The sequence below is a fragment of the Podarcis raffonei genome, chromosome 13 (assembly GCF_027172205.1).
Source record: "Podarcis raffonei isolate rPodRaf1 chromosome 13, rPodRaf1.pri, whole genome shotgun sequence".
Taxonomy (NCBI): Eukaryota; Metazoa; Chordata; class Lepidosauria; order Squamata; family Lacertidae; genus Podarcis; species Podarcis raffonei.
In genome coordinates, this window is record NC_070614.1 from 43,693,966 (window position 1) to 43,718,977 (window position 25,012).

The 25,012-nt window shown below is 45.4% G+C and overlaps 2 protein-coding genes across 6 annotated transcripts in view; one reads left to right on the forward strand and one right to left on the reverse strand.

Annotated features, from left to right (window-relative positions):
• Nucleotides 1-25,012, forward strand: part of SDR39U1 (short chain dehydrogenase/reductase family 39U member 1) — a 226,905-nt gene that overhangs the window by 198,936 nt on the left and 2,957 nt on the right. The window lies entirely within an intron of this gene.
• On the reverse strand, nucleotides 4,130-24,861 carry LOC128399747 (ubiquitin carboxyl-terminal hydrolase CYLD-like). Of its 4 annotated transcripts, XM_053361463.1 has the most exons (16): nucleotides 24,745-24,849; nucleotides 24,425-24,587; nucleotides 19,858-20,319; nucleotides 18,770-19,099; nucleotides 17,065-17,170; nucleotides 14,366-14,760; nucleotides 13,365-13,533; nucleotides 12,991-13,135; nucleotides 11,547-11,669; nucleotides 10,837-10,928; nucleotides 10,416-10,479; nucleotides 9,922-10,054; nucleotides 9,602-9,710; nucleotides 8,146-8,264; nucleotides 5,852-6,068; nucleotides 4,130-4,729 (listed from the first exon to the last, which is right to left on the reverse strand). In XM_053361463.1, the coding sequence occupies exons 3-16, from the start codon at nucleotides 20,284-20,286 to the stop codon at nucleotides 4,545-4,547; spliced, it is 2,616 nt and encodes an 871-aa protein (XP_053217438.1). In that variant the 5' UTR covers nucleotides 20,287-20,319; nucleotides 24,425-24,587; nucleotides 24,745-24,849; the 3' UTR covers nucleotides 4,130-4,544. The 4 variants fall into 4 exon arrangements, with proteins under 4 accessions (XP_053217438.1, XP_053217437.1, XP_053217436.1 ...); XM_053361462.1 differs by lacking the exon at nucleotides 24,425-24,587 and having other exon boundaries at nucleotides 24,745-24,861; XM_053361461.1 differs by lacking the exon at nucleotides 24,425-24,587 and having other exon boundaries at nucleotides 24,765-24,854.

Below are 25,012 nucleotides of genomic sequence, written 5' to 3' on the forward strand. Positions count from 1 at the left end.
ATTAAATTTCATGTCTAACCTAATCTGAATCTGATAAACTCCAATCTCATATACAGTGGTGCCTCGCAAGACGAAATTAATTCATTCCGCGAATTTTTTCGTCTAGCGAATTTTTTTTTTTTAAATATTTTTATTAAACAGTTTTTATAATCATACAAACAAAACATACATAAACAAACAAAAAACAAAAACAGAACAAGAAACAAGTACCATTTCATGTCCTAATTTCTTAAACCTTTCTTCTTCGACTTCCTCATGCCTCCCATTTCTGTATTCCAAATTCTAATCAATTGTTCAGCAAATCTTCCCTTATTTTACTATAAATTTAAGTTAATCATCCTTATTCTCCTTGTCTTAGCCATTACTAATAGTAACCATTTACTTTAATCCAACATCATTCTAACTGTCATTAATTTTGTAATATTTCTTTAAATAGTCCTTAAACTTTTTCCATTCTTCTTCCGCCGCTTCTCTTCCCTGGTTTCGGATTCTGCTCGTCATTTCTGCCAAGCCCATGTAGTCCATCACCTTCATCTGCCATTCTTCCAGTGTGGGTAGATCCTGTGTCTTCCAGTACTTCGCAATGAGTATTCTAGCTGCTGTTGTAGCATACATAAAAAAAGTTATATCTGTCTTTAACACCCCTTGGCCGGCAATGCCCAAGAGAAAGGCCTCTGGTTTCTTAGGGAAGGTATATTTAAATACCTTTTTCAGTTCATTATAAATCATTTCCCAGAATGCCTTAATCTTCGGGCACGTCCACCAGAGGTGAAAAAATGTGCCTTCCTTTTCCTTACATTTCCAACATTTATTGTCAGGCAAGTGGTAGATCTTTGCAAGCTTGACTGGGGTTATGTACCACCTATAAATCATTTTCATTATATTTTCTCTTAAGGCATTACATGCCGTGAATTTCATCCCGGTGGTCCACAACTTTTCCCAGTCAGCGAACAAAATATTATGACCAATGTCCTGAGCCCATTTAATCATAGTTGATTTAACCGTTTCATCTTGTGTATTCCATTTCAGCAGCAAATTGTACATTTTTGACAAATTCTTAGTACTGGATTCTAACAGTTCAGTCTCTAATTTTGATTTTTCCACCTGGAAGCCAATTTTACTGTCCAATTTAAACACTTCGTTTATTTGATGATAATGCAACCAATCTCTCCGTCTAGCGAATTTTTCGTCTTGCGAAGCACGAAATCCCATAGGAATGCATTGAAATCAATTAATGCGTTCCTATGGTCAAAAAAAAAAAAGTCCAAACAAAGCCAAATTTGGTACAACAAGAGTTTATTAAGTGCTCTTTAAAGTCACACATACTGTAAAGAGCATTTCAAAATTCAAACCCAGATTTTTTTAAAAATCTAGCGAATTTTTCGTCTTGCGAAGCACGAAATCCCATAGGAATGCATTGAAATCAATTAATGCGTTCCTATGGTCAAAAAAAGTCCAAACAAAGCCAAATTTGGTACAACAAGAGTTTATTAAGTGCTCTTTAAAGTCACACATACTGTAAAGAGCATTTCAAAATTCAAACCCAGATTTTTTTAAAAAAAACAGCAGAGTTGCCCAATGGTCACAGAAAATCATAAAAATGCAGGAAAAAAACACAAGCTTCCAGATTCTTGCAAGCCCCTCCCCAACTGTTCCCCCAGCCACCCAGCACACAGAAATTCAAATCCAGAATTTTTTTTAAAAAACAGCAGAGTGCTCCAATGGTCACAAAAAATCAGAAAAATGCAGGAAAAAACACACACAAGCTTCCAGATTCTTGCAAACCCCTCCCCAACACCAAGTCCTTGAATTCCAAACACCCAAACCCAAAATCCAAAACCCCCCCCAAAAAAGTTTTAAAAGCTTAACTTACCAAATGGCTGCAAAAGAAGTTTTGGAAAAGCTTCAAAAATCACCAAAGTAATAAATAAAGATCCTTCTAAATCCAGTGGTACTATCATATAGCACTCCTGAATCAGGGCTTTAAAATATGTAGCTTAATTCTAGGAAATAGATTAGATATAGTAATGCATAAATAGCAGAAGATAAAACCCGGTTCATTAGGGGGCATAAACTCTCTTCAAACATACATGTGTTAAATATTCATGCTATATAAATAATGAAACCAAAACGTTCGGCAATTGAGCCGTTTCCAGATCCAAGGTACGACTGTAATATGATGCCACAATGTTATCACACTTATTATGATTGTATCATCCAGATCGTTCAACTGTACTGGAACAGAGTCTACAGAGTTAAGCAAATGCATTTTCGTATTGCTCAGAATTAGACAAAGGCATAATTAAAACCAAGCATTGTACCAAAATACCGCTTGAAATTTGGAAGAAATTCCAACCTATGAAAACCTGCAGAGCATGACTGAGAGGCAAGGGTGAGTTGGGGAATGGAAAACTGGGTGAAGGAAGAAGTCGCAGCAATCAGCAACACCCCAGACTGCAGTCTGTATGGGAAAATCCAACCGGAAGACCAATTGTATATCGAGGAGGTAGTGATTCTAACATGGTTACCCTTCCTGCCTCTGCTCCTTCCACCTCCCTTGCAGTTGCTAAGTTTCTGAAGGTGTGAGAACCTTCTCTGGTGTCAAAATCAGTTGAGAATAGCTGAAGCCCCACTCACAGCTACCTGAATCAGTCTAGGAAAACAATGCTGGGAACCTTCTCTGATGTCTGAAATTGTTACTGGAGGGAGGGCATTGAAAGGAGGTGGCTATCTATAAAAATCAGATAGTTTGAGTAGAGAAACTTAGAAGCTTGTGCACGGACTGATTTTTCTGCAGGGCAATGCAATCCAATGCTACCTGGGGGAGTCACTTCACCACTTCTTTGAGGGCTTCCAAGTGACAGATAGAACTGCATGTCCTGGTATGTATATAAATGTATTGCTTGCTATTTAGGAATAAAATCCTCTTTTCACCCACTTGTGTTTCGTATTGCTTCTGAATCTTAAACAAAACAACCACCTTGCATTTGGCAAGACGCATTCTTTGGTTGCATATCACACTAGTTCTATTAAATACTCATGAGGAAACAGCCACAGCCAATTAAATAATAGAAACACTTCAGAAGGCAGAGACAGCTATGTGTTTATTTTAAAGCTTATAAACCACCCTTTCAGCAAAAGCTCTCAGGCTAGCGTGCCTTGAAAGCAATGCACACAAATACATTGAAATTCAAATGTACAGTACAAAAATGTTGGCCTTTACACAACGACAATAAAAAATGCACAGAAACCTGAAACCCCAGCTACACAAAATGCTGGAATACCTGCACAATTCTGCCTCAGCCTAGTGCTGGGAGGACAAAAGTGGTACCAGGCAAGCTTCTTTGGAAAGGGAATTCTAATTATGAGGTGCCACAGGTGAAAGACGCCCTCCAGTCAGTTCTCACCTGAACTTCAGATAGCGGGAAGACTTGGTCAACGTCCAACTAGGACAGCAAGGTTCACACAGGTTTGTGTGGCACGAGGGTGTCCTTCACAATACAGTAATTTAGGATCAATGAATACATACTATTCAAAGTGGGCAGGAAGGAGGAGAGCACGGAGGTGGCCACAGGTAACATAAACAGAAGTCACTGACACACAAAGTGCCTCTGTCAGTGGAATGTTTCAAGCAGCTGTGAGGAACCTGTGGCCCTCCAGATGTTGCTGGTCTCAAACTCCCATCAGCTCCAGCAAGTCCATGACCGGGGATGAAGGGACTTAAGAGTAACAACATCTGGACGGACCACAGGTGTCCTGTTCCTGGTCTGAAGGGATGACAAGCAGTTTTTCTGTCCATGTGGAGTAGCTACCACCAATACTCTGGAGTGAGGGTAAAGACTCCAGTGATGACTTGTCTAAATCAGAAGGGACAGGACTCAGGCCCAATGGCTGAATGCGGTCCTCTGGTCCGGGCTATATGGCCGTCAAGATGCCCCCACCAGGCCGTGTCTTTTTCTAAGGCTGCATTACATCTCCCAAGCCATAACCCTCATTGGCCCAGTTTCACTCCCTCATGTGCTTCTTACTGTCTGGAAAGCACTTCTGAATTTCCGAGGCTGCTTCTCACATGAGTAGTGTGCGTGTGTGTGTAGCAACCTCTAAGGCATGGCAAAAAAAAAAAAAAAAATGAATGAGAAAAGTGCTCCAACTACTTTTGCCTAACCAACAGACATGTGGACCCAGAAAATTTGCCCATGAGGAAATGTAATCGTTGGGTTGAAAAGGAAGAGAGAAAACACCGCCACCCCAACCTAAATTAAGAAGTTTGCATAGGCCTGTCTCTAAAAACCAGTGTGCAACGCATCCAATCCAGGTAGGGATTACTGCAAGCCAATCAGGACAGAGAATGTTCCTGAAGCAGGAAGTGGGCTCTGTGAAGCTATAGCGCACATTTCCACACTGTTTGTTGCGGGCTGGGAATCTGCACAACTCTGGTTTGAGACTCAGGTTCCCAGCCACATCTACAGCATAACCTGTCCAGGCATGGGAATCCTAGAATTCTGTATTTCCATCTCCTGGAACCTCACATTCTTCACCCTGTATTATTTGTACAGGCCAAGGGAAGGGCTGTGGTAGAAGCACATGTAGGCATCACAAAGCAGCCGGCGGACATAAGGGGGCAAGGATTTGGGATCCAGGCCTTGGAGCGCCTCAGGGGGCATTGCCAAATAGTCCGCTACTTCCGAGCAGGGCGTGACTTGGGGAATGTTAAAGCCATTCAGCCCACCTGGAAAAATAAGGAAATTAATAGGGTTAGGAGGAGGGGAAGAAGACAAGGAGAAAACGTGAGCAAAAGGCTCCCCCCCAAAAGTGTATCTACATGGGGGAAAATAACTATTAATTCATTCAGTTTATATGCCACCCTTCTAAAGGGGCCCGGGGTGGTGAACATCAAGAATAAAAACCCTTCAAAAACAGTTAAAACACATTTTCTCAACCAGTCTTTTCAGGGTTGTCAGGAGCTGTATCTTTCAGCCATCAAATGCCTGGGTAAACAGGAATGTTTTGAGTTTTCTCCTCAAAGTCTATAATGAGGGAGACAGATGCACCTCACCATGGATGGCATCCTACAAATGGGGAGCCACCACTGGAAAGGCTCTGGAAAGGGAAACTCCTGATCTTGGCAGAACCAACAAGGCCTCACCTACTGATTGTAAAGTCTGAAGTGGCTGAGAACACAAGGAGAAAACTGGCAATGGCAAGAAATGGAAGATAAACACCAGAGGTATGTTGCTAGAATTCTGATTGCTGCTAGGGGAAAGCACTTCCTAGTTTATGCAAGGTAAAGGTAAAGGACCGCTGGATGGTTAAGTCCAGTCAAAGGAGACTATGAGGTTGCGGTGCTCATCTCACTTTTCAGGCTGAGGGAGCCGGTGTTTGTCCACAGACAGCTTTCCGGGTCATGTGCCAAACAGGACTAAACCGCTTCTGGCGCACAGAGGACCGTGACAGAAGCCAGAGCGCACGGAAACGCTGTTTACCTTCCCGCCATAGCGGTACCTATTTATCTACTTGCACTGGCATGCTTTCGAAGTGCTAGGTTGGCAGGAGCTGGGACAGAGCAACTCTGTCACAGGGATTCGAACCGCCAACCTTCTGTTTGAAGTTTTATTCTGTTTTTAATGTTCTGTTGAAAGCCGCCCACAGTGGCTGGGGAAACCCAGCCAGATGGGCGGGGTAGAAATAAATAATAACAATAACAACGATAACTATTATTATTCTGAACGGTAGGCCCAAGAGGCTCAGTGGTTTAGATCACAGCGCTGTGCCACCCACATCCGTTTTCCCTAGTTTATGACAGGAAGTAGCTTTGGGTGTTCTTCCAAACAGGCAGGATACGGCCACTCACCCTCACGGTCAGCCATACTGTCAAAGAAGAGCCACTGGTGGACATCTGGGCCATGGCGGGTAAACGCTACGTAGTGGCTGGTCTCGATGCAAAGGACGCCGAAGAGCTGCATGGTCTGGCGGGGGATGAAGTCAGGCAAGGAGCCCAAGCGGGAAAGCTCCTCGGGGAGATGCAGCGGGCGAGGTTGGTGGCTGCGCCGGGCACGGTGTTTGTGGACCTACAGAGGGCAGGAAATGAGGTAGAAAAAAGAGGGAAGGTCTTCTCCCTCACTCATAATGCAGTGGTACCTCGGGTTAAGAACTTAATTCGTTCTGGAGGTCTGTTCTTAACCTGAAACTGTTCTTAACCTGAAGCACCACTTTAGCTAATGGGGCCTCCTGCTGCCGCCGTGCGATTTCTGTTCTCATCCTGAAGCAAAGTTCTTAACCTGAGGTTCTATTTCTGGGTTAGCAGAGTCTGTAACCTGAAGCGTCTGTAACCTGAAGCGTATGTAACCCGAGGTACCACTGTACTAGAAACTCAGACATCCAGCGAAGGTTGGAAGGTTCAGGGCAGGCAAAATAAAGTGCTTTTCCACACAGAACGTGTGGATATGAGATCCCCGAAACCGCAAGAATGGAGAGAGCTCTTGTGCTCAGTTCCACAGGCAGCTGGTTGGCCACTGCAGGAACAGGAAGCTAGACTAGATGGGTCACTTGCCTAATCCAGCAGGACAAATAATAATAATAATATTTATACCCCACCCATCTAGCTGGGTTTCCCCAGCCACTCTGGCCAGCTCGCAGCAGAATATTAAAAGCATGATAAAACATTAAACATTGAAAACTTCCCTAAACAGGGCTGCCTTCATATGTCTTCTAAAAGTCAAGATAGTTGTTTATTTCCCTGACATCTGGTGGGAGGGCGTTCCACAGGGCAGGCACCATGACTATTATTTAGGATGGAGCTTGAGAGGTGGAGGGTCACTGAATTTTGGCATTGCACATGGCATAACTGAAATTAGAGACTCCAAGGTCTAACCCTGCCTCTATGCTGGCTCTCTTTTATCACACCGTTAATGTAGTGGGCTGAGTACGCTAAAGTGATACCTTAAGACTGGAGCATTTGAAAGTTTTCTGAGGAGAGAGAGGGGTGGCAGAGAGAGGCAATTTAGCTTCTTTCAGAAGAAGCGGCCACATGCTGAATGGCGCACTGGCCTGTTGGGAGGGAGAGCATGGCTGACCCTAAACAGGAACACTCCTGCTAGGAAGCAAGGGTGCGCTGCAATATTTTGTTGGAGGTTGAGCTTAGAAGAAGAAGAAGAAGAAGAGTTTGGATTTGATATCCCGCTTTATCACTACCCGAAGGAGTCTCAAAGCGGCTAACATTCTCCTTTCCCTTCCTCCCCCACAACAAACACTCTGTGAGGTGAGTGGGGCTGAGAGACTTCAGAGAAGTGTGACAGGCCCAAGGTCACCCAGCAGCTGCATGTGGAGGAGCGGAGACGCGAACCCGGTTCCCCAGATTACGAGTTCACTGCTCTTAACCACTACACCACACTGGTTCATGTTGACAGATTAAACTCATCCTTAATCCACTTGGCTGCCCAATACCAAGATAATTAATAAATAATAATAATAATAATAATATTTTATTTACTTATACCCCGCCCATATGGCTGGGTTTCCCCAGCCACTCTGTGTTTTTTATATTAGGTTGGGAGCCGCCCAATCAAACATCAGTCATTGAAAAATTCCCTTAAAAGGGCTGCCTTCAGTTGTTTTCTAAAAGTCAGATAGTTGTTTATTTCCTTGACATCTGATGGGAGGGCATTCCACAGGGCGGGTGACACTACGGAGAAGGCCCTCTGCTTGGCTCCCTGTAACCTCACCTCTTGCAGTGAGTGAACTGCCAGAAGGACCTCAGCGCTGGACCTCAGTGTCCGGGCAGAATGATGGGAGTGGAGACGCTCCTTCAGGTATACTGGGCCGAGGCCATTTAGGGCTTTAAAGGTCAGCACCAACACTTTGAATTGTGCTGGGAAACGTACTGGGAGCAATGTAGGTCTTTCAGGACCGGTGATATATGGTCTCGGTGGCCGCTCCCAATCACCAGTCTGGCTGCCACATTCTGGATTACATTCTTCAACTACCCAATACATATTTGGGCTAAAGGTAAGATTCCCAGGTTTGAGGTGACTGGCCTAGACAGCCTACAATCTCCAACTCCCCACTATGACTCATTTTCGCTCAGGTAACATGAAATCAATGAAATTCTATCCCGCTTTGATAAGCTAGTGACCAACCCCACGGTACCTGCTGACTGCAAAGCTTGCAGAACTGCTTGATGTGGTGAGCGCCAAAGCTGTGGTCCCGGTAGCAATCCGGACACTCAGTCACAGCCAGCCCTTGGCAAATGCAGCACTCCCGAGGGCCTGCAATGGGTTGATTGGACACATTTGGGTCAGTCAAAGAAGTGGAAGTCTTGGGTTAAAGACGCAAATAGCCTAAAAACACACACGCACAACAACTATAACGATGGTAAACTAGAAGCACTTCCACTGCACACATTCCAAAAATGCCTTCCCCCCACCCCACCCCCAGGAATGGAACTCTTGGAAAAACCTTTCTGTTCTGCAAGTTTGACTAAGAAGCCTTTTTTCCCTAACAGATAAAATGATAAAACAGATAAAACACCTAACTTTATTTCTAGAACTCAATTATCAGAAGTTTGTGTTTTCTCCAAGGAGCTCAAAGTGGCTGAAATATAGTGAGGGGGTTGTTGTTGTTTTGGTAGTGTTTCCTCCTTCTCCATTCCTGTCCACTTGCAGTTTTCTCCCTCCAAAGTAGACCTCTTTATTTCAGGGGCTGGGAACCCATTTTTCCAACCCAAAGGCCATGTTCCTTTGAGTAACCTCCCAGGGGCAAAAAGCCAAATGCCTGTGGCTTTATTCTCCACCAGCCCTGCAGTGGCTTTCTTTTCCAGGAGTAATACACCTTCTTTGGTCTTTTAACCACCAGTCTATTCATTTATTCTCTCTCTCTCTCTCTCTCTCTCTCTCTCTCTCTCTCTCTCACACACACACACACACACACACACACACACCCTTCCTTCCTTCCTCACACTCACCCACCAGCACCCAGGATCTTGCGCACTATGGAATGTGTCCCTTGGACTAAAGAATGGCTTCTCATCCTTTCTGTAAATTGTTGCTTAGCTTCCAGAGGGAATGGAGACACACCATTTTTTTTTTTTTTAAGTACAGGTTCCTCAAATCCATCTTCATTCCCACTCCTCTTTTCTTTCTCAAATACTTTCTGCACCATCCCCTCTGAGACAGCCCTCTTTGTTGGGATATTTCTGTTCCACCTTAAAAGGGAGCAGGCTTTGTGAGTCACAGAGTCTGCGTATTTCCTGTTCACAGGATGTTTATGTTTTCAGTTGCTTTCGTTTCCCTCTTGTTGCCTGAGCATACCGATGCAGGCGGTCATGGTTTCTTTGTTCTGACCAACGCTGAATAAACTGTGAATTCTGCTGATAGAGTGTGCACCAGCCTAAGAATGTGGCAATCTATTTCTGAGGCTTCGTGTCGCTATTTGCTGATACTGCCTGTCTACGGGAGGTCGATGGGTCGTCCGGCAGCCGGCTTGGGGGCTCAGATGGACTTTGTCTCCCTGGCAGTATCCCAACACTCTTAACCCCCTTGCAAAAAAAAAATCCCACCACCACCCTTTCCCCTCTTCACTTCTGCCTCTAATCACCACCACTTACTGTCTTCCAGAAGGTCAGTCAGGTCAAGTTCCAGGCTGGGCTGTATGGTGCGAAAGGCCTTGAAGTTCTTCCCATTCCGCGGCATCTGCAGGATGAGGCAAGAGGGGGCCTGCCAGGGAGTAAGGAAGCACGGGGAATGGGAGAAGAGGAAGAATGGATGGGAGTTATTGATAGGGCCCTTTCCATAACATTCACCACACAAGTGAGGTCTCCTTAAACACAGGTGACCTCCATTTTTGGAACCTGTTTATGGTCTCTTGCAGGACATGCATGGTGGGGGGGAACTTGATCCCAACCATCTTTCCAGTCCTTGAACTCACCTCTGTGAACTTGAGGTCCCCAGTGACCAGAGACCCCTCCAGAAGCTCCTGAACCGTGGGCACTGCCCGGGTCAGGTGATCCTCAATAAATATCTGGTAGAAAATGCAGCCGTGGGGGTCCTGACCAGCAGAGCTTCATGGGAAGAGGATAAAATAAAGGTGAGAAGACATCAACATCTAAGCGAGCCACCTATCCTATCTACTCATAGTTCACTCAACCCTTTCCTCCAATCTCCACCCCCTCACAATTCACCCACAATTCCCTTTCAAAGGAGGTGGGGAGCTAAAACACTGTGCAAAGTGTCTCCCCACCTTCCAGTCATGCCTGGGCCACTGGCCACCTCTGCTGCTTCTGCCAGTTGGTGCTTATGCTGGAGTTGGAAGTGGCCACTTACTGACAGCCATGTGAGCTGCAGCATGACAACGACCTTACATTTTTATGTCTATAAGAAGATATACACACATGTAACAAATGAATGGTAAGCCTAACTCACCGAATCTGGAAGAGTGGCTCCATTTTCAACACTCGGAAGAGCAGGGTGAGAAATTCCTCTGGGTCTGTGAGGGGAGAGGACATGAAGTAATCAAGCCCCACCAGCAACACCTTTAATTCAAACATATCAGTTTCCTACCCGTCACATCAATTTCTTAAAAACAAGCAAAAAAACCTAACTAATCATGCTGCCTGAGTTATCAAGTTGAGAGTTAAGAGCATCATCCTTTCTGGCAACGTGTTTTATACTGCAATTGAGAACTGGATTTTAATGTGGCACTTTGAGGGCTCAATTGTTTGATGCACAAAGAATGGGGGAACAATGCTCTGAGGTTCACAGAATCCATCTCCCTTCCAAATTCGTTATACAGAGTTATCCAACACGCAAGCACACCACAGCGCTGCACAGGCTGCCATCAAACCTTTTTCTTCATGGGTGAAGCCAGAGGAATGTCCAGCCGTCTCCAGAACCTTCCGCAAGGCCATAATTTTGGTGGCACAGACATATCCATTCCTGTCCCCGCAAAAAAACAAAACAATAACAACAGTGGTGTCATTACCAGGTTAGACTTTGAAAGAGAGAAAGTGGCGGTGGGGAAAAGCAGCAGCAGTATGTAACACATGCTTATAAGCAATAGTACATTTTCTGCAAAATCACTCTGAATTCTACTGAAATGGGAGCATTTTAACGGAATACAAGGCTCAGAAGAAACCCGAGTAGCTCAGAGGCTTGGCCAAAGAGGCTTCGCTTACCTGTACTTATTTCTTAAGGTTTACAAAGAAATGGATAAACAATCTTCTGGAACTCCCCCCCCTTTTCTATTTTTTTTTTCCATTACATGTTCACCAGCAGAAAATATAATGGATTTCTTGGGAAGTGACTCAAAGTATGGGAAAGTGGGGAAGCAAAGAGTTTTTTTCTGCAAGGCCCATCAAATTTTATATATCTTAATGTAACTTTGACTTCACTTCCCCTTGGCGATGTCATCACAGAGCCAAATCCAATTATCTATGCCGTATTATGATATTATCCTATCCATTACATACGGCTCCTGATGGCATAGGCCTGATCCAAGGAAGAGGAGGAAGTAGCCGAGGCATTTTAGCCATGGCTAGGGTGACACGAACTTACTTGCGCAAAGGGTTGACAATCTCCGTTCTCAGCAGATCCCGTGTTTCAGTGTAAGACGGACCATCGTTCTTGTCTGCTGGGCGCAGCAGCATTGAATCCAGCACTGAGGTAAAAGTGAACATACTGAAAGAGGGAAAAAGAGAAAGTGTGGTTATTAAGATGTCTGAATTCTGTCCCTGCCACCTCTTAGGAACAGCTTCTAGCATTTAGGCCAGGGAATGGGAATGGAGAAGAAGATATGTATGTCTTGTAAGCCCCAAAGAGGGCAGAACCAGCCTTTTATATCTACCTACCTACCTACCTCTCTGTGTGTACAAAGTTAGTAAAGGGGATGTGGGTAGCGCTGGGGTCTAAACCACTGAGCCTCTTGGGCTCACCGATCAGAAGGTCGGTGGTTCGAATCCCCGTGATAGAGTGAGCTCCCGTTGCTCTGTCCCAGCTCCTGCCTACCTAGCAGTTCAAAAGCAGGCCAGTGCAAGTAGATAAATGGGTACCACTGTGGCAGGAAGGGAAACGGCATTTCCGTGTGCTCTGGTTTCTGCCACGGTGTCCCATTGCACCAGAAGAGGTATAGTCATACTGCCCACATGACCCGGAAAGCTGTCTGTGGACAAACGCCGGCTCCCTCGGCCTGAAAGTCAGATGAGCGCCACAACCCTTTGACTGGACTCAAGCGTCCAGGGCTCCTCTACCTTTACCTAAAGTTAGTATATATGTTCCTGTGATTTCAGCAAGAAAAAAACCCTCACTCAATTTTCTTTATGAGGCAAAACATTTCAGCTTCTGCCTTCATCAGCTGCTCTAACAAAAATGAAATGATATTGCTTCCAAGCTGGCAATTATAGAGCTTTGCTGAAGCTCTTTACCACCCTCTAAGATAAGATCATGCAATGTTTACATGTCCAGTTATGCAGAAGTTATCCCTCCTTGCTAAAATTGTTGGATCTGTTGGCATCTCTGCTGCAAATACTGTGGTTGTCAGAACGGAAATGTTTAATCAACTTGCTGATCCACCTGTTTGGTCTCAAGTGACAGATTTGCGATTTCTAAAATATGTGCGGATATTCTGGCACGTCCAAGTCCCAAGAGACTGTGATCTACTCACAGTATAAAAAGACTGACTGTGATCTACTCATTGTCATTGCCAGGAGTTGTTGAGCTTTTTTTATGGGAGGGTTGGCCAAAGGTGATCACTAAACTTCATTCCGTGATCTACCTGCAACACCCCCGCGATCTACCAGTAGATTGTGGTCTGCCTGTTGGACATGCCTGTATCTACATGAAATAATTTTTGTGGGGTGATATCCAACAGTCATCCTGTTTACACAAGGAATTTCCCTTCCCTCTCCTCCTCCAAGATCTGTTCAGAGCTTCCATCTGCCCCAGTCTTAGGAAGCAAATTTCTTGGTCTCTGCATCACATCAGCTCCCCGCTGCAACCTTACCAGAAGAGAGTGGCATCCAGGTAGCAGGAGTTGCAGTGGCCTTGGATCCCCTTCTTCCATCCTGAGAGATGCTCCATGCCCTGGTCACCTAGCGGTGGCGGTGGCGTGTCCTCTTCCACTCTGCTGCTGGCGTACCCACGGAAGTCTTTGGGAGGATGGGGAGAAAGGGAGAACAGGTGATGAACAACAACTGTACTAGGAAGACTGGGGTTCGAATCTCCACTCACTGGGTGACCTTCGGCCAGTCACCACCTCTCAGCCTAACCCACCTTACAAGGTTTTTGTGAGGATAAAATGGGGAAGAGGGATAATCGCATGCTCCTCCCTAGAGGAAAGATGGGACATAAACATATTTATAATGATCTACGCCATACCCAAGGGATTGCAACGCAAAACAGGGTTCTCCAGATTCTGCAGAGAGCCGAAGCGCGAGTCGGGACGACAGTGGCGCAGCTTGACGAAGAGTGCTTTGTTGGGTTGGCAGTGGAAGTAGCGGGTCCCTCTGTACTGGCCGTCCGTGCATCCCGAAGGCAGCGGTTCCTCCTGGAAAACATACAAGGCCCACCCTTAACAAGATTCTGTAGCTGTGGCTTCTGCATTGGGGGGGCGGGGCTTAGATGAACCTTTGGGTTCCTGCCAACTCTACAGTTCTATGATTTTATGACCTGAAGCCTTCAGCTTGCGATGGCACACGCCATCTTTACATACCAGCTGGGCCTCCGTTTTTAACTAATAGCAAGACAAGACTCATCGCACCTAAACAGGCGGTAAATGAGTACCGCAGAGGGGAAATAACAGTGCTGCGAGATTTAAGTTCAAGCACATTTCACGTAAAACATAAGATAAGCCTGCTGGATCAGGCCAGAGCCCAATCCAGCATTCTGTGGCTGATCGAATGCATGTGGGAAGTCTGCAAATTGGACATGAGCACAAACAGCACTCTGCCGACCTGCAGTTCTGAGAAACTGGTGGATCCTTAATCCATTACAGCAATGGTTCAATCTTCCAGTGCTGAAGCACTGTTTGTTTGTCTGGCCTTGCTGGATGCATGAAGTGTGTAAATTCGTGGCTTTTGGCAATTTCCAAAGGGAAGGAGAGTAACTGAGCAAAACGTGTGCATCTTTGAAATGTGAAGTTTCCAAGATTAAATTAACGATTACCAATGGTCCACCCCAAGAGAGACTTGCAACTAGGCGGCTCAACATCAAACAGATGACGGACCAGCGTTCTGCCCCCACAAGTGAAAGATAACTATTTTTGGTAGAGCATATGGAAATTCACTGAACAGATTTTATACTGAAGCCATTGTGTGCAACAAAATGAGCACGTGATTCAGGTGGCACACCCCCCAGGCCTGCCACATCCTTGTTCTCACCAGCTCCAGCCCAGCAATAGCTTCATCCTCATCAGGGGGCTCCCCGATCCATCGGATCACCCCGTAGATTGGCGGATCGTTCACCTCCACCACGGAATTGATCTCCAAGAGGTGGTGGTTATACTGCTTGTCCTCCTCTTCCTCTTTGTCTTCCTCCTCCTCATCTTCTTCCTCTTCCTCCTCCCCATTTTTCTTCTTCTTCAAAACTCCCAATTCTTTTGTCTTGTGGTCCCCCAGTTCTCTGGAAGGAGCCAAGCTTAGGGGCTCCTTGGGCGAGCACTCTTCCAGTTTGGGGGGATACTTGATAGATGAGGGGGACGGACAATCTTCAAATTCATCTGAGGTGGGTGAAGAGGAATTGCTGGGCAAAGTCTCAGGGATTCTGTCAGCTTGTTCTTTAGAGAGGGAGAGAGAGAAACAACAGCAGATTACATAATCCAGCACCTCAAGCCTAAAAATATGCTTCCAATTTGGCCGCTAACCCTCCCAAGTGTGCAGTTCTGGAGTTCAGGAGAGAATCTCAACTTTAAAATGGAGGGGCAGGGAAACCTAAACAAGTTTCTAGCCCTTAAGGGTATGAAATTGGCAATGTGGGACAATGCCTAGGAAAAATTTCGAAGGCCAACAGGAAAAGGGGAGGGGGCTGGTCTCATCGCCTGGTCCCTCTCACTAGCTGGAAGAAGAATTTTGCAAAAACACAGAAAACCATCTGAATTTGCATAAAATTTATAAAATGTAACTGTCACTGGTTAATTTTGAGTGGTGTATACACAGCTTTACTGAGTTCCTGTGACTTCCGGCTGCCAAAAAGCCCCATGTAAAGATATACCTTTGCTTTACTATTGGCTGGGTAGCAATATATACTTTTTAAAAATGATGTTTGTTATCAAAATGTCATAGAACCTGACCACCTGACGCTTTTCATTATTCTATTTATTACTACTACTATTATGCAGTGGAAGACAGGAGTGCCTGGCGTGCTCTGGTCCATGGGGTCACGAAGAGTTGGACATGACTAAACGACTAAACAACAACAACTACTACTACTACTATTATTATTATTATGAAAAGTTGTCAAAAATTGAATAACACTTCTTAAAATCCTTTCTTAATCCCTCTGTAGCCAGCCAAGTAGTTACATGTGCCTGCTAACAAAGAAGGAGGAGGAGGAGGAAGAGGAGAAGAAGGGAAACCTCAGGCCCAAGTCTCCTCTATTTGGCCCTTGAAACTCTGCCCTCACTGGTCCCAATCTGCAATCCTGTTCAATGCCTTTGCCTGGCTGGAATTTGTCCTTGAACCCCAATTATGCCTCTTTCTTTTCCGGACAGAGGATAGGGAGGGGTTTGTGAGCATGTGTAGAAACCAGCTTGCTACGCAAAGGTAAAATTAAGGTTCATTGGCCTGCCCACATTTGCCTCTCGCCCCAGCCACCACTGGGATTTATTCGTATGGCTAAACTACTGTAAGTGGTAGTGGCAGCCACAAACATTTGACAGCCTTGTCTTCCGTTAAATTGCCTAGAGATTTAGTCTTTGTGTGAAGCAAGTTCCCAAGAGAAGCAAGGTCACTGGAATGCGCATGTGCAGCTTCTCTGGGACTGAAAAGTGAAACTTATGTTCTGGAAGAGGTTTGTGACTAGCTGAAGAGTGGATCAGTGAGATCGCTGAGTAGCAGTGGATCAGTGAAGCTGTGCAGAAGCAAGGACACTCTTGATGGACTGTGGTTCTTTTGGGAGGGAGAGATAGCAATTCTCTCCAAGTGTGCCTTTCTCCAAGGAAATGTTTAGGAACCTTGTATATACTGCAACCAATTAAGCTGTAAAAGCCGATATAAAAGTCATTATGTCTGACTGCTGGTCTGTCGTGTGGATTAATTGTTTTCCATCTGTGCTCCGGCATTCCACCCACACCGAGTCTCTGCTAACTGGTAACTCTGCTGGACTAGTGCCCACTGGGGAACCGTTACTGGACCCACTTGGCAGTGCATTAAGATCGGTTAAATCATAAACCCCACAGTATGCTGGGATAACCTCAGCCAGTAGAGCAGGAGACCCTTAATTTCAGGCTTGTGAGTTCAAGCCCCATGTTGGGCAAAAGATTCCTGCATTACATGGAGTTAGATTTGATGACCTTTGCGGTCCTTTCCAACTCTATGGTTCTATGAATACTAACTGATGGGATTCACAAGTGTGGAGGACACTGCTTTTTCAGGGGTCCTGCTTCCAGGTTTCCCATAAGTATCTGGGAAGAGCACCAGACCAGATGAACCATTCCTGGGCCCTTTTTATGCAGCCTCCAGAGGTTTGCACAGATGGAAATGAGGCCCCTGGACTGATATTCCTTATTTTTCATTCTATAAGATGCACCCGACCATAAGACGGGTTTTTAGAGGAGGAAAACACGGAAAAAAGTATTCTGAATCAAATGTTGTTGAAGTGGAAGGAGGAGGGAGGATCAGGCTAAGCCATCACAACAAGAGGAGCTGTGCAGCTCTCCCTCTTGCTGTTCTGGCTTCAGTGATAGCTGCGCAGATAGCTGCATTCGCTCCATAAGACGCACACATATTTCCCCTTACTTTTTAGGAGGGGAAAAATGTGTCTTATAGAGCGAAAAATACGGAAGGTCCCTCAGACCTGCTACATAAAAAACAAACAAAAAACCAGACGACATCCCAAGTACTTTCGTTATTGTACAACTCACCTTTGTGTACTTTAGAGATGGGCAGGAGCATACCATACTCAGGAGATGGGATATGGCACAGGACACGGTTTCTGAAGAGGCCATCCCAGGACCCGACCGGTTTATCCTGAATGAGACGGTGAAAAAAGAGTCTAGGGTCTCTGGACTGGCTGCTCATCCCCGTCCCCTAATCACCACGTGGCACACCTGGGGTGGGTGCTAAGGGGGACATTGCCAGCATCTGCAAAGGGCCCACACATAACAGAAAGCCCATGGATGAGAGCCCCCAGGCTTGCTGTCGTGGGGAGGTAGACTGACGGAAGGGCTTGGTGAATCCATGGAGAGTGTCTTGGGCCTTCAAAACCTGGAGCCCACACTGGGCATATCCAGAACAGTAGGTTGGAGTGAGGCGTGGAGGCCAGGGTGAGGAATTGAGGGAACACAAGAATCTGCCTTACTGAAGTGTTCCTCTTCCTTTCCTGCCTCCTTTCCTTTGTGTGCCATGTTTTGCCTGTGGGTGAGGCCTGTCTTGTTCTGACGGCACGTAAACTGCTCTGGGAGCCTTTTTGGGTTGAACAGCAGGGTACAAATGCTCTAAATCTGTGGAGGAACCCTGTTTTTTCAAAAGCCAAGCCATGGACCCCCTACTTTTGACAACGTTGATATTGCTATGGTAGTTTTTGTTATGTGAACGGTGCCACGGACCCCCCCCTGGGTGGGTTATGCAGTCGCCCTGGGATCCACGGAGCACCAATTGGGAGCCACTGCACTAAATCAATCCATTAATACTGAATCAGAACAACTGGTCCATCTAGTTCAGAACTGTCTGGACTGACCGGAAGTGCTTCTCAATAATTCCAGACAGGGAATTTTTCTCAATCTCACCTGAAGATGCCATTAATTGAACCATGGATTTTCTGCATGCAAAGTAGATGCTCTACCAATGACCCAGGACTCAGGGGCGGACGAGACACAAGAAGCCATCACTAACCATGTTTCCTGAAGCACCAGGAGATTTAAAGCATGTTGGCCGGCTTTAACATGGGAATAACTAACCAACAAAGGTCTGTATAGTAAAAGCTATGGTTTTCCCAGTAGTGATGTATGGAAATGAGAGCTGGACCATAAGGAAGGCTGATCGCCGAAGAATTGATGCCTTTGAATTATGGTGCTGGAGGAGACTCTTGAGAGTCCCATGGACTGCAAGAAGATCAAACCTATCCATTCTTAAGGAAATCAGCCCTGAGTGCTCCCTGAAAGGACAGATCCTGAAGCTGAGGCTCCAATACTTTGGCCACCTCATGAGAAGAGAATCCCTGGAAAAGACCCTGATGTTGGGAAAGATGGAGGGCACAAGAAGAAGGGGACAACAGAGGACGAGATGGTTGGATAGTGTTCGCGAAGCTACCAGCATGAGTTTGACCAAACTGCGGGAGGCAGTGGAAGACAGAAGTGCCTGGCGTGCTCTGGTCCATGGGCTCATGAAGAGTCGGACACGACTAAATGACTAAACAACAACAACAACTAACCAACAGCATTTATAAGGTCACAATGCCCATCATCCCCGACTTTTAACTCACTTTGTGGGATCTAGTACTCAAAATGGGTGTGAGATTAAATATTGCTTGCAGTATGGAGAGTGGGTTCCTTCAGCCTGAACCCCCCCCCCAATTCCTCTTTCTGCCTCTCAGCAGAGGGCAGTAGAGAAGGGTTGACGCCTCCTTACCAAGTGTATCCCCACGAACACCCCAGTCTCCTGTTTCTTGGGGAGGTAGTCGCAGTACACCACCGTGCCGGTGGGGGTGCTGTCATCCATCTTGAAGAAAACACGGTCCCCAATCTCCAGTTCCGGAGTCGACAAGGGATCTCCCGTCGTCAGCTGGATCCGCGTGCATTCCCGGACGCTGCCTCTCGGGGGCGCCGGTGGGCTGCCTTCGGGCAAGTCATCCGGATCAATCCGGTTTACAGGGACAAAGACTCCACAGTTCTCCCGGCAGGAGAAGAACTTGTGGCCTTTGAAAGTGCCGTCGGTGAAACCCTTCCCGGCTGCTGAGCCCTACAAAAGTCAAGGAACAGAGCTCATCTCAAAGGTGCTCCCTCCTTTATTTCTCCCCACCCCTATTTTATCCTCACCGCAACCCTTTGAGGTAGGCTAGGACAACAGACCACAACTGGCCCAATATCACAAAGTGAACTGTATGGCCAAAAAAGGATTTGAACATGGGTCTCCCCAATGCTCTGAGAACATATTTTCTTCCATATAATTCCTTCAGCGTTCCCTACACCATTTCCCTTTTCTTGTGTGAGAGAAAGAGCTATACAGGTTGAAGCTATGGATGTGAAATCCTTTTTGTGTTTGTTGTTTTTTGCAATTATACTTTGCCTACTGAGTTCAACGTTGAAATAAATTAGGACAATGTGGGGCAAGAAACAGATGGGCAGATAAAACTGTAGTGCCTGTGTGTGTGTGTGTGTGTGTGTGTGTGTGTACAGGTCTTATCTTCCTTGGAAGAAGGAACTAGAAACCTGTGTGCTAAGGAGAGAATATATTCTTTTCTCCCCCCAAAAAAATTTTTTTAAATTAATTTTCACAAAATTATAAGCAAACAAAAAAACACATATCATAATCTTATTAAAAATTATACTTATTAACATTGTTAAGTGACTTCCTCGCTTCCCCTTTGTTGAATTTCCATGCATATCCATTTAACGGGTTTTCCAAAAAGGAGAGAATATATTCTGCACAGACATATTTTTTTGCAAAAACAAACCTGCTAACGGACTCCACAGAAGATGCCCTTCCCACCAACTCACCACAAGCTCAACGCCAAAGATGATGCTGGTATTGTGCTTGCTCTTGTCTATGGGCCCACGGTATCGAATGATGCCTCGAACTTTCTTCCCGGAGGCGGAAGTGATCTGGACCCTGACTTGGTCTCCCTCCCGGAGGGCGCTGAGCCGCTGCATCAACTGCTCCTTCTTGAACAGCGCAAGGCGCTCATCTCCGTTGGTCACAGCTTCTAGGAGTCCAGAACAGGCGCCCGTCAGTTCCACGGCTACCCGTGGAGGCAGCAGAACCACTTTCTCCGTATCCATGACCCTGACCCAGAAAGTTCCGTCTGGCGATGCCCCACGGCCATCCTCTAGGCACAGCAGGCTGCCTCTGGCCACCTTGACCTCCCGCCCTGCCTTGCTGGGCCCCGCAAAACTTTTCACAGCAATTAAGAGTTGCCGGGGCTTCATTGCTGCTGCAGAGGTGAGAGACAAATCAATTGCCTGCGTGAGGAGAAAGGAAAAAGAACAAGACAGTTTATTAACTACAGTATTCCCTCTATTTCTGACATTCTTGCCATGAGTAGGGCTGGGCGATATCTGGTTTTCAACATTGCAATATCTCACCAGCTAAACATCGCCCGCCCTGTGGAACGCCCCCCCATCAGATGTCAAGGAAATAAACAACTACAGTGGTACCTTGGGTTAAGAACTGAATTCGTTCCGGAGGTCCATTCTTAACCTGAAACTGTTCTTAACCTGAGGTACCACTTTAGCTAATGGGGCCTCCTGCTGCCGTCACACCGCCGCCACACGATTTCTGTTCTCATCCTGAAGCAAAGTTCTTAACCCGAGGTACTATTTCTGGGTTAGCGGTGTCTGTAACCTGAGGCGTCTGTAACCTGAAGCACCCGTAATCCGAGGTACCACTGTATCTGACTTTTAGAAGACATCTGAAGGCAGCCCTGCTTAGGGAAGTTTTTAATATGTGAGGTTTTATCTTATTATTATTATTATTATTATTATTATTATTATTATTATTATTCTACCGGGAGCCACCCAGAGTGGCTGAGGAAACCCAGCCAGATGGGCAGGGTATAAATAATAAATTATTGTTGTTATTATCATCGCATTATACCGATATATCACAATGTCTGAAATAAGGATGGAGCTATGTAGAGACATTGGCTGGCTTCACGGTTTCCCCCACATTGTGATTTTTTGCATAGCACACAAACACACACAGAGAGAATCATAGTACTGTAGAATAGCAGAGTTGAAAGGGAACACGGGGGTCATCTAGTCCAACCCCCTGCAATGCAGGAATCTTTTGCCCAACACGAGACTCGAACCTGCAACCTTGAGATTAAGAGTCTCATGTTCTGTGTACTGAGCAGCAATAATCTGTTTAGGTGAAGAGGAAGATCCATGTCGTGATTCGCGGTATATTGCCAGGGGTCATCTAGTCCAACCCCCTGCAATGCAGGAATCTTTTGCCCAACACGAGACTCGAACCTGCAACCTTGAGATTAAGAGTCTCATGTTCTGTGTACTGAGCAGCAATAATCTGTTTAGGTGAAGAGGAAGATCCATGTCGTGATTCGCGGTATATTGCCAGGTCAAAAATTATGAAACCGGTATCACTATATGGACTTCAAACAGATTTTCGGAAACGAGTGCTGGTCACTGTGCAACACCAAAAGAAAGGACTACCAGGCTTAAAAGGGACTGCAAGGCTTTCAGAAGTACAGGCTTAGAGGAACAGCATCTGCTCTGTGTGCAGAAGTTCCCAGGTTCGTTCCCTGAAAACTCTAGGTAGGGTTGGGACAGACCCCACCCCCTGTCTGAAAACCTGGAGCGCTGCTGCCAATCAGTGTAGACTGAGCTAGGTGGACCAATGGTCTGACTCTGTAGGAGACAACTTCCAATGTACCTATATAAGGAATCTTCAAGGGGGGCCCCTAAAGCCAACAAACTACAGTACAGTGGTACCTCGGGTTACAGAAGCTTCAGGTTACAGAGTCCACGAACCCTGAAATATTACCTCAGGTTAAGAACTTTGCTTCAGGATGAGAACAGAAATCGTGCTCCGGCAGCAGCGGGAGGCCCCATTAGCTAAAGTGGTGCTTCAGGTTAAGAACAGTTTCAGGTTAAGAACGGACCTCCGGAACGAATTAAGTACTTAACCCAAGGTACCACTGTACTCTGGTTTTGGGTTTGGGGAAGGGAGACATACTCAAAACAGCCCTAGGTGCAATGCAGTGGCCATTTGAAATGGCTGTATTTTTACCCCTATTATCCACCCCAGGGTGGATAAAAATCATTGATTTTTAAAAATAAAAAAATCAGATTTGTTTCATTTAAATCAGATTTTTTAAAAATTTAAATTGGATTTTTAAAATAAAATGCTTTTGGAGGAAAAATCTTTCCAAAGATAGTTTTCTATTTAAGTTACATTATAGTCCATCAGGAAATAAGGATTTGTTTTAAGTTTTTCATGTGTGCTAAAACTCCGTCTAAGTGTTGTTGTTTTTAAAAAATTGTTTGACCACATCAGTTAACAAGCATGGATACATATGCTATAATGTTATTGTTTTAGTTAAATAAATTGTTCCTAAGGAAGTGATTATTTTTCTCCTTCCAAAAAAGTGCAGCAGAAAATTTGCCCAAATATAAACAGTTAACTTATTAAACCTCACAATAATTTCATAATTATCTATGTATTTCTTATAGTATAACAAAATCAGTAATTTTTTATTTAACTGTAAAAAGCACTCTGAAAAATTATTATTCCAAAAATGAAACCTTCATCTGGTTGTAAATATTAAGATTACACCAGCAAGAGTAAGTCTTTCTGTAAAAAAGAAATGATTTGTATCAAGTGTTACTGACTAGTGATTTAAATCAATCTGATTTAAATCAAATCCACACCATTTGGACATTTGGGGGCTGTCCCTAAAACCATGGAATCTAGTCACCCATTCTATAGTGTACTGTTTTCAGTGGGACTTACATCAGAGTAAGTATATTTTTAGATTTATTTATTTTATTCCATTTTACATACACCTCCCACCCACCAAGGAACTCAAGGGGCTATACAGTGGTACCTTGGGTTAAGTACTTAATTCGTTCCGGAGGTCCGTTCTTAACCTGAAACTGTTCTTAACCTTTAGCTAATGGGGCCTCCTGCTGCTGCCGCGCCGCCGGAGCACGATTTCTGTTCTCATCCTGAAGCAAAGTTCTTAACCTGAGGTACTATTTCTGGGTTAGCGGAGTCTGTAACCTGAAGCGTATGTAACCTGAAGCGTATGTAACCCGAGGTACCACTGTACGTGGTTCCCGCTTTTCAGTTTATCCTCACAACAGCCCTGTGAGGTTAGGCTGAGAGATCATGACTGGGCCAAGGCCACCCAGAGAGCTTCATGCCTGAGTGGGGATTCAAACCCTGGTCTCCCAGGTCATCGTCCAACGCTCTAACCACTATACCACACTGGCTCCACAATGCTGGGCTCTGGGTGTATAAAAACGCCCAGGAACCTTGCAAATTACCAACGGCATATACACAGAGACACCTCCCAACCTTTGCTCACACCCACATCAAACCTTTATAGCATATGGATACCCCCCCCCAAACAACATTGGGAACTGCAGTTTGTTAAGCGAGCTGGGAATTGCAGCCCTTTGACGTGTAAACTCTGGTTCCCATGAGACTTTTGGGGAAGTTGTGTGCTTTAAATGTATGCTGTGGACGTGACCTTTGCTTTTCTGGTTTAGGACCAGTTTTCCTGAAGCACCAGCCTTCCCCAATCTGGTGCCCTCCAGATTAGAACCGAAGCAGTGTGAATGACCCAAGCACAAACAGTATTGAATGCTGGGAGGTATGTGACTTCCCCATTAGCATCATGAGCACAAATAATCATAAACTTGCAATCAAAACAACATTTGGAGGGGTCTTCTCTCTACCACTTTCTGTGTTCAAACATACCTTAAAGCTGAAACACCTTTAATTGAACGAGGGTATTGGCCTACACTTGTTGCCATACTGGATCCAGTATATGCAAATAAGATATAACTTGGTATGCAAATGCCAATATAAACAAAATATATGCACAGAGGATTTATATATTTTTCACTCCCCTGCGCCTTTAGAATTAAATTGCAGACTTTTCTAACGTAAAAGACTTTTCTAAAGTAAAATAGAAAGAGAGGAAGAGGAAATAAATGCCCCAAGAAAAAAATTAGTCAAACTCAGGAATTTCCCTGTCAACACCCTGTTTCCTTCCTTCCGCCACAGGATTGCAAACTTTAGAAACCACCTCATGTAGCGGTGCCTTTTAACAACAGCTTGAATCTAAAGACTCATAAGGCTCATCAACTTTGTCCCCCCCCAAAAAAAACTTTACTTGGCTGTAAGCTCTGCACCAAACTGGAACAGGAGCAAGCCAGGTTGGCTTTTGTCTGGTCAGTTGGCAATCGCATGGCCCTCAAAGTTCTTAGCCACCTTGTTATCCGACTGCTTTCCTCCATGCATGCATATTTCTTAATTTCTGAAAGAAGGCAATGGTTGCCAGGCTTTAGGCCTAATTAAAAATGACCCCTCGAGGACTACCTTGCATTCAACACCCGCCGTGGAATGTCCCGATCTGCGAGCCCTGGGAGGCACTCTGCACGTGCTCAGATGCCTTCCTCACATCCCAAGACGTTCCCATCACGGCTAAGCCTTTGGCTGACACTGACCCACGAGCGCAGACACACCCCGACCTGGTGAGCCACTTACAGGTTGCAAAAGGGAAACAAAAAAGAACTATTCGCTTTCCGAAACAAGTTAGCATTTAAAAACAAACAAACAAACAAACATATAGATAAGCAGATTCTCGCCTATGTGCAAAAAAATCAGCAAGTCAAAGGCTGCCCCAAATGCAAACTCACCTCTTCCCTTCAGCTCCTACCTGGAGGCGGTGACTTAACTTTTTCAAGCGCATGCAACAAGATTTCCCCCTACTGATGTTGGAACCACGTTTAAGGAAGTTGCCTCTGCTTTTAAAGGGGCGGAAGGTGAGAGCCAATGGGAAGCGACGCGAAAGGGAAAGGCGACCAATCGGAGCGGAGGTTGGGGAGGAATAGAAGCAGATGTAAACGAGGAAGGAGAGAGAGATGAATGATGCTGGGGTGGGTGGAGCTTAGCTGAGGCTGAAAG

Excerpts from the sequence above, each read along its gene's own strand:
- LOC128399747 (XM_053361461.1), bottom strand. The coding sequence starts at position 24,797 with ATGCGCTTGAAAAAGTTAAGTCACCGCCTCCAG. Across the intron at positions 13,136-13,364 it reads TTTGCGTTGCAATCCCTTGG|ACTTCCGTGGGTACGCCAGC; the intron begins GTATGGCGTAGA and ends ATCCTCCCAAAG. Across the intron at positions 8,265-9,601 it reads GACTGACCTTCTGGAAGACA|GCCCTCGGGAGTGCTGCATT; the intron begins GTAAGTGGTGGT and ends AACCCATTGCAG.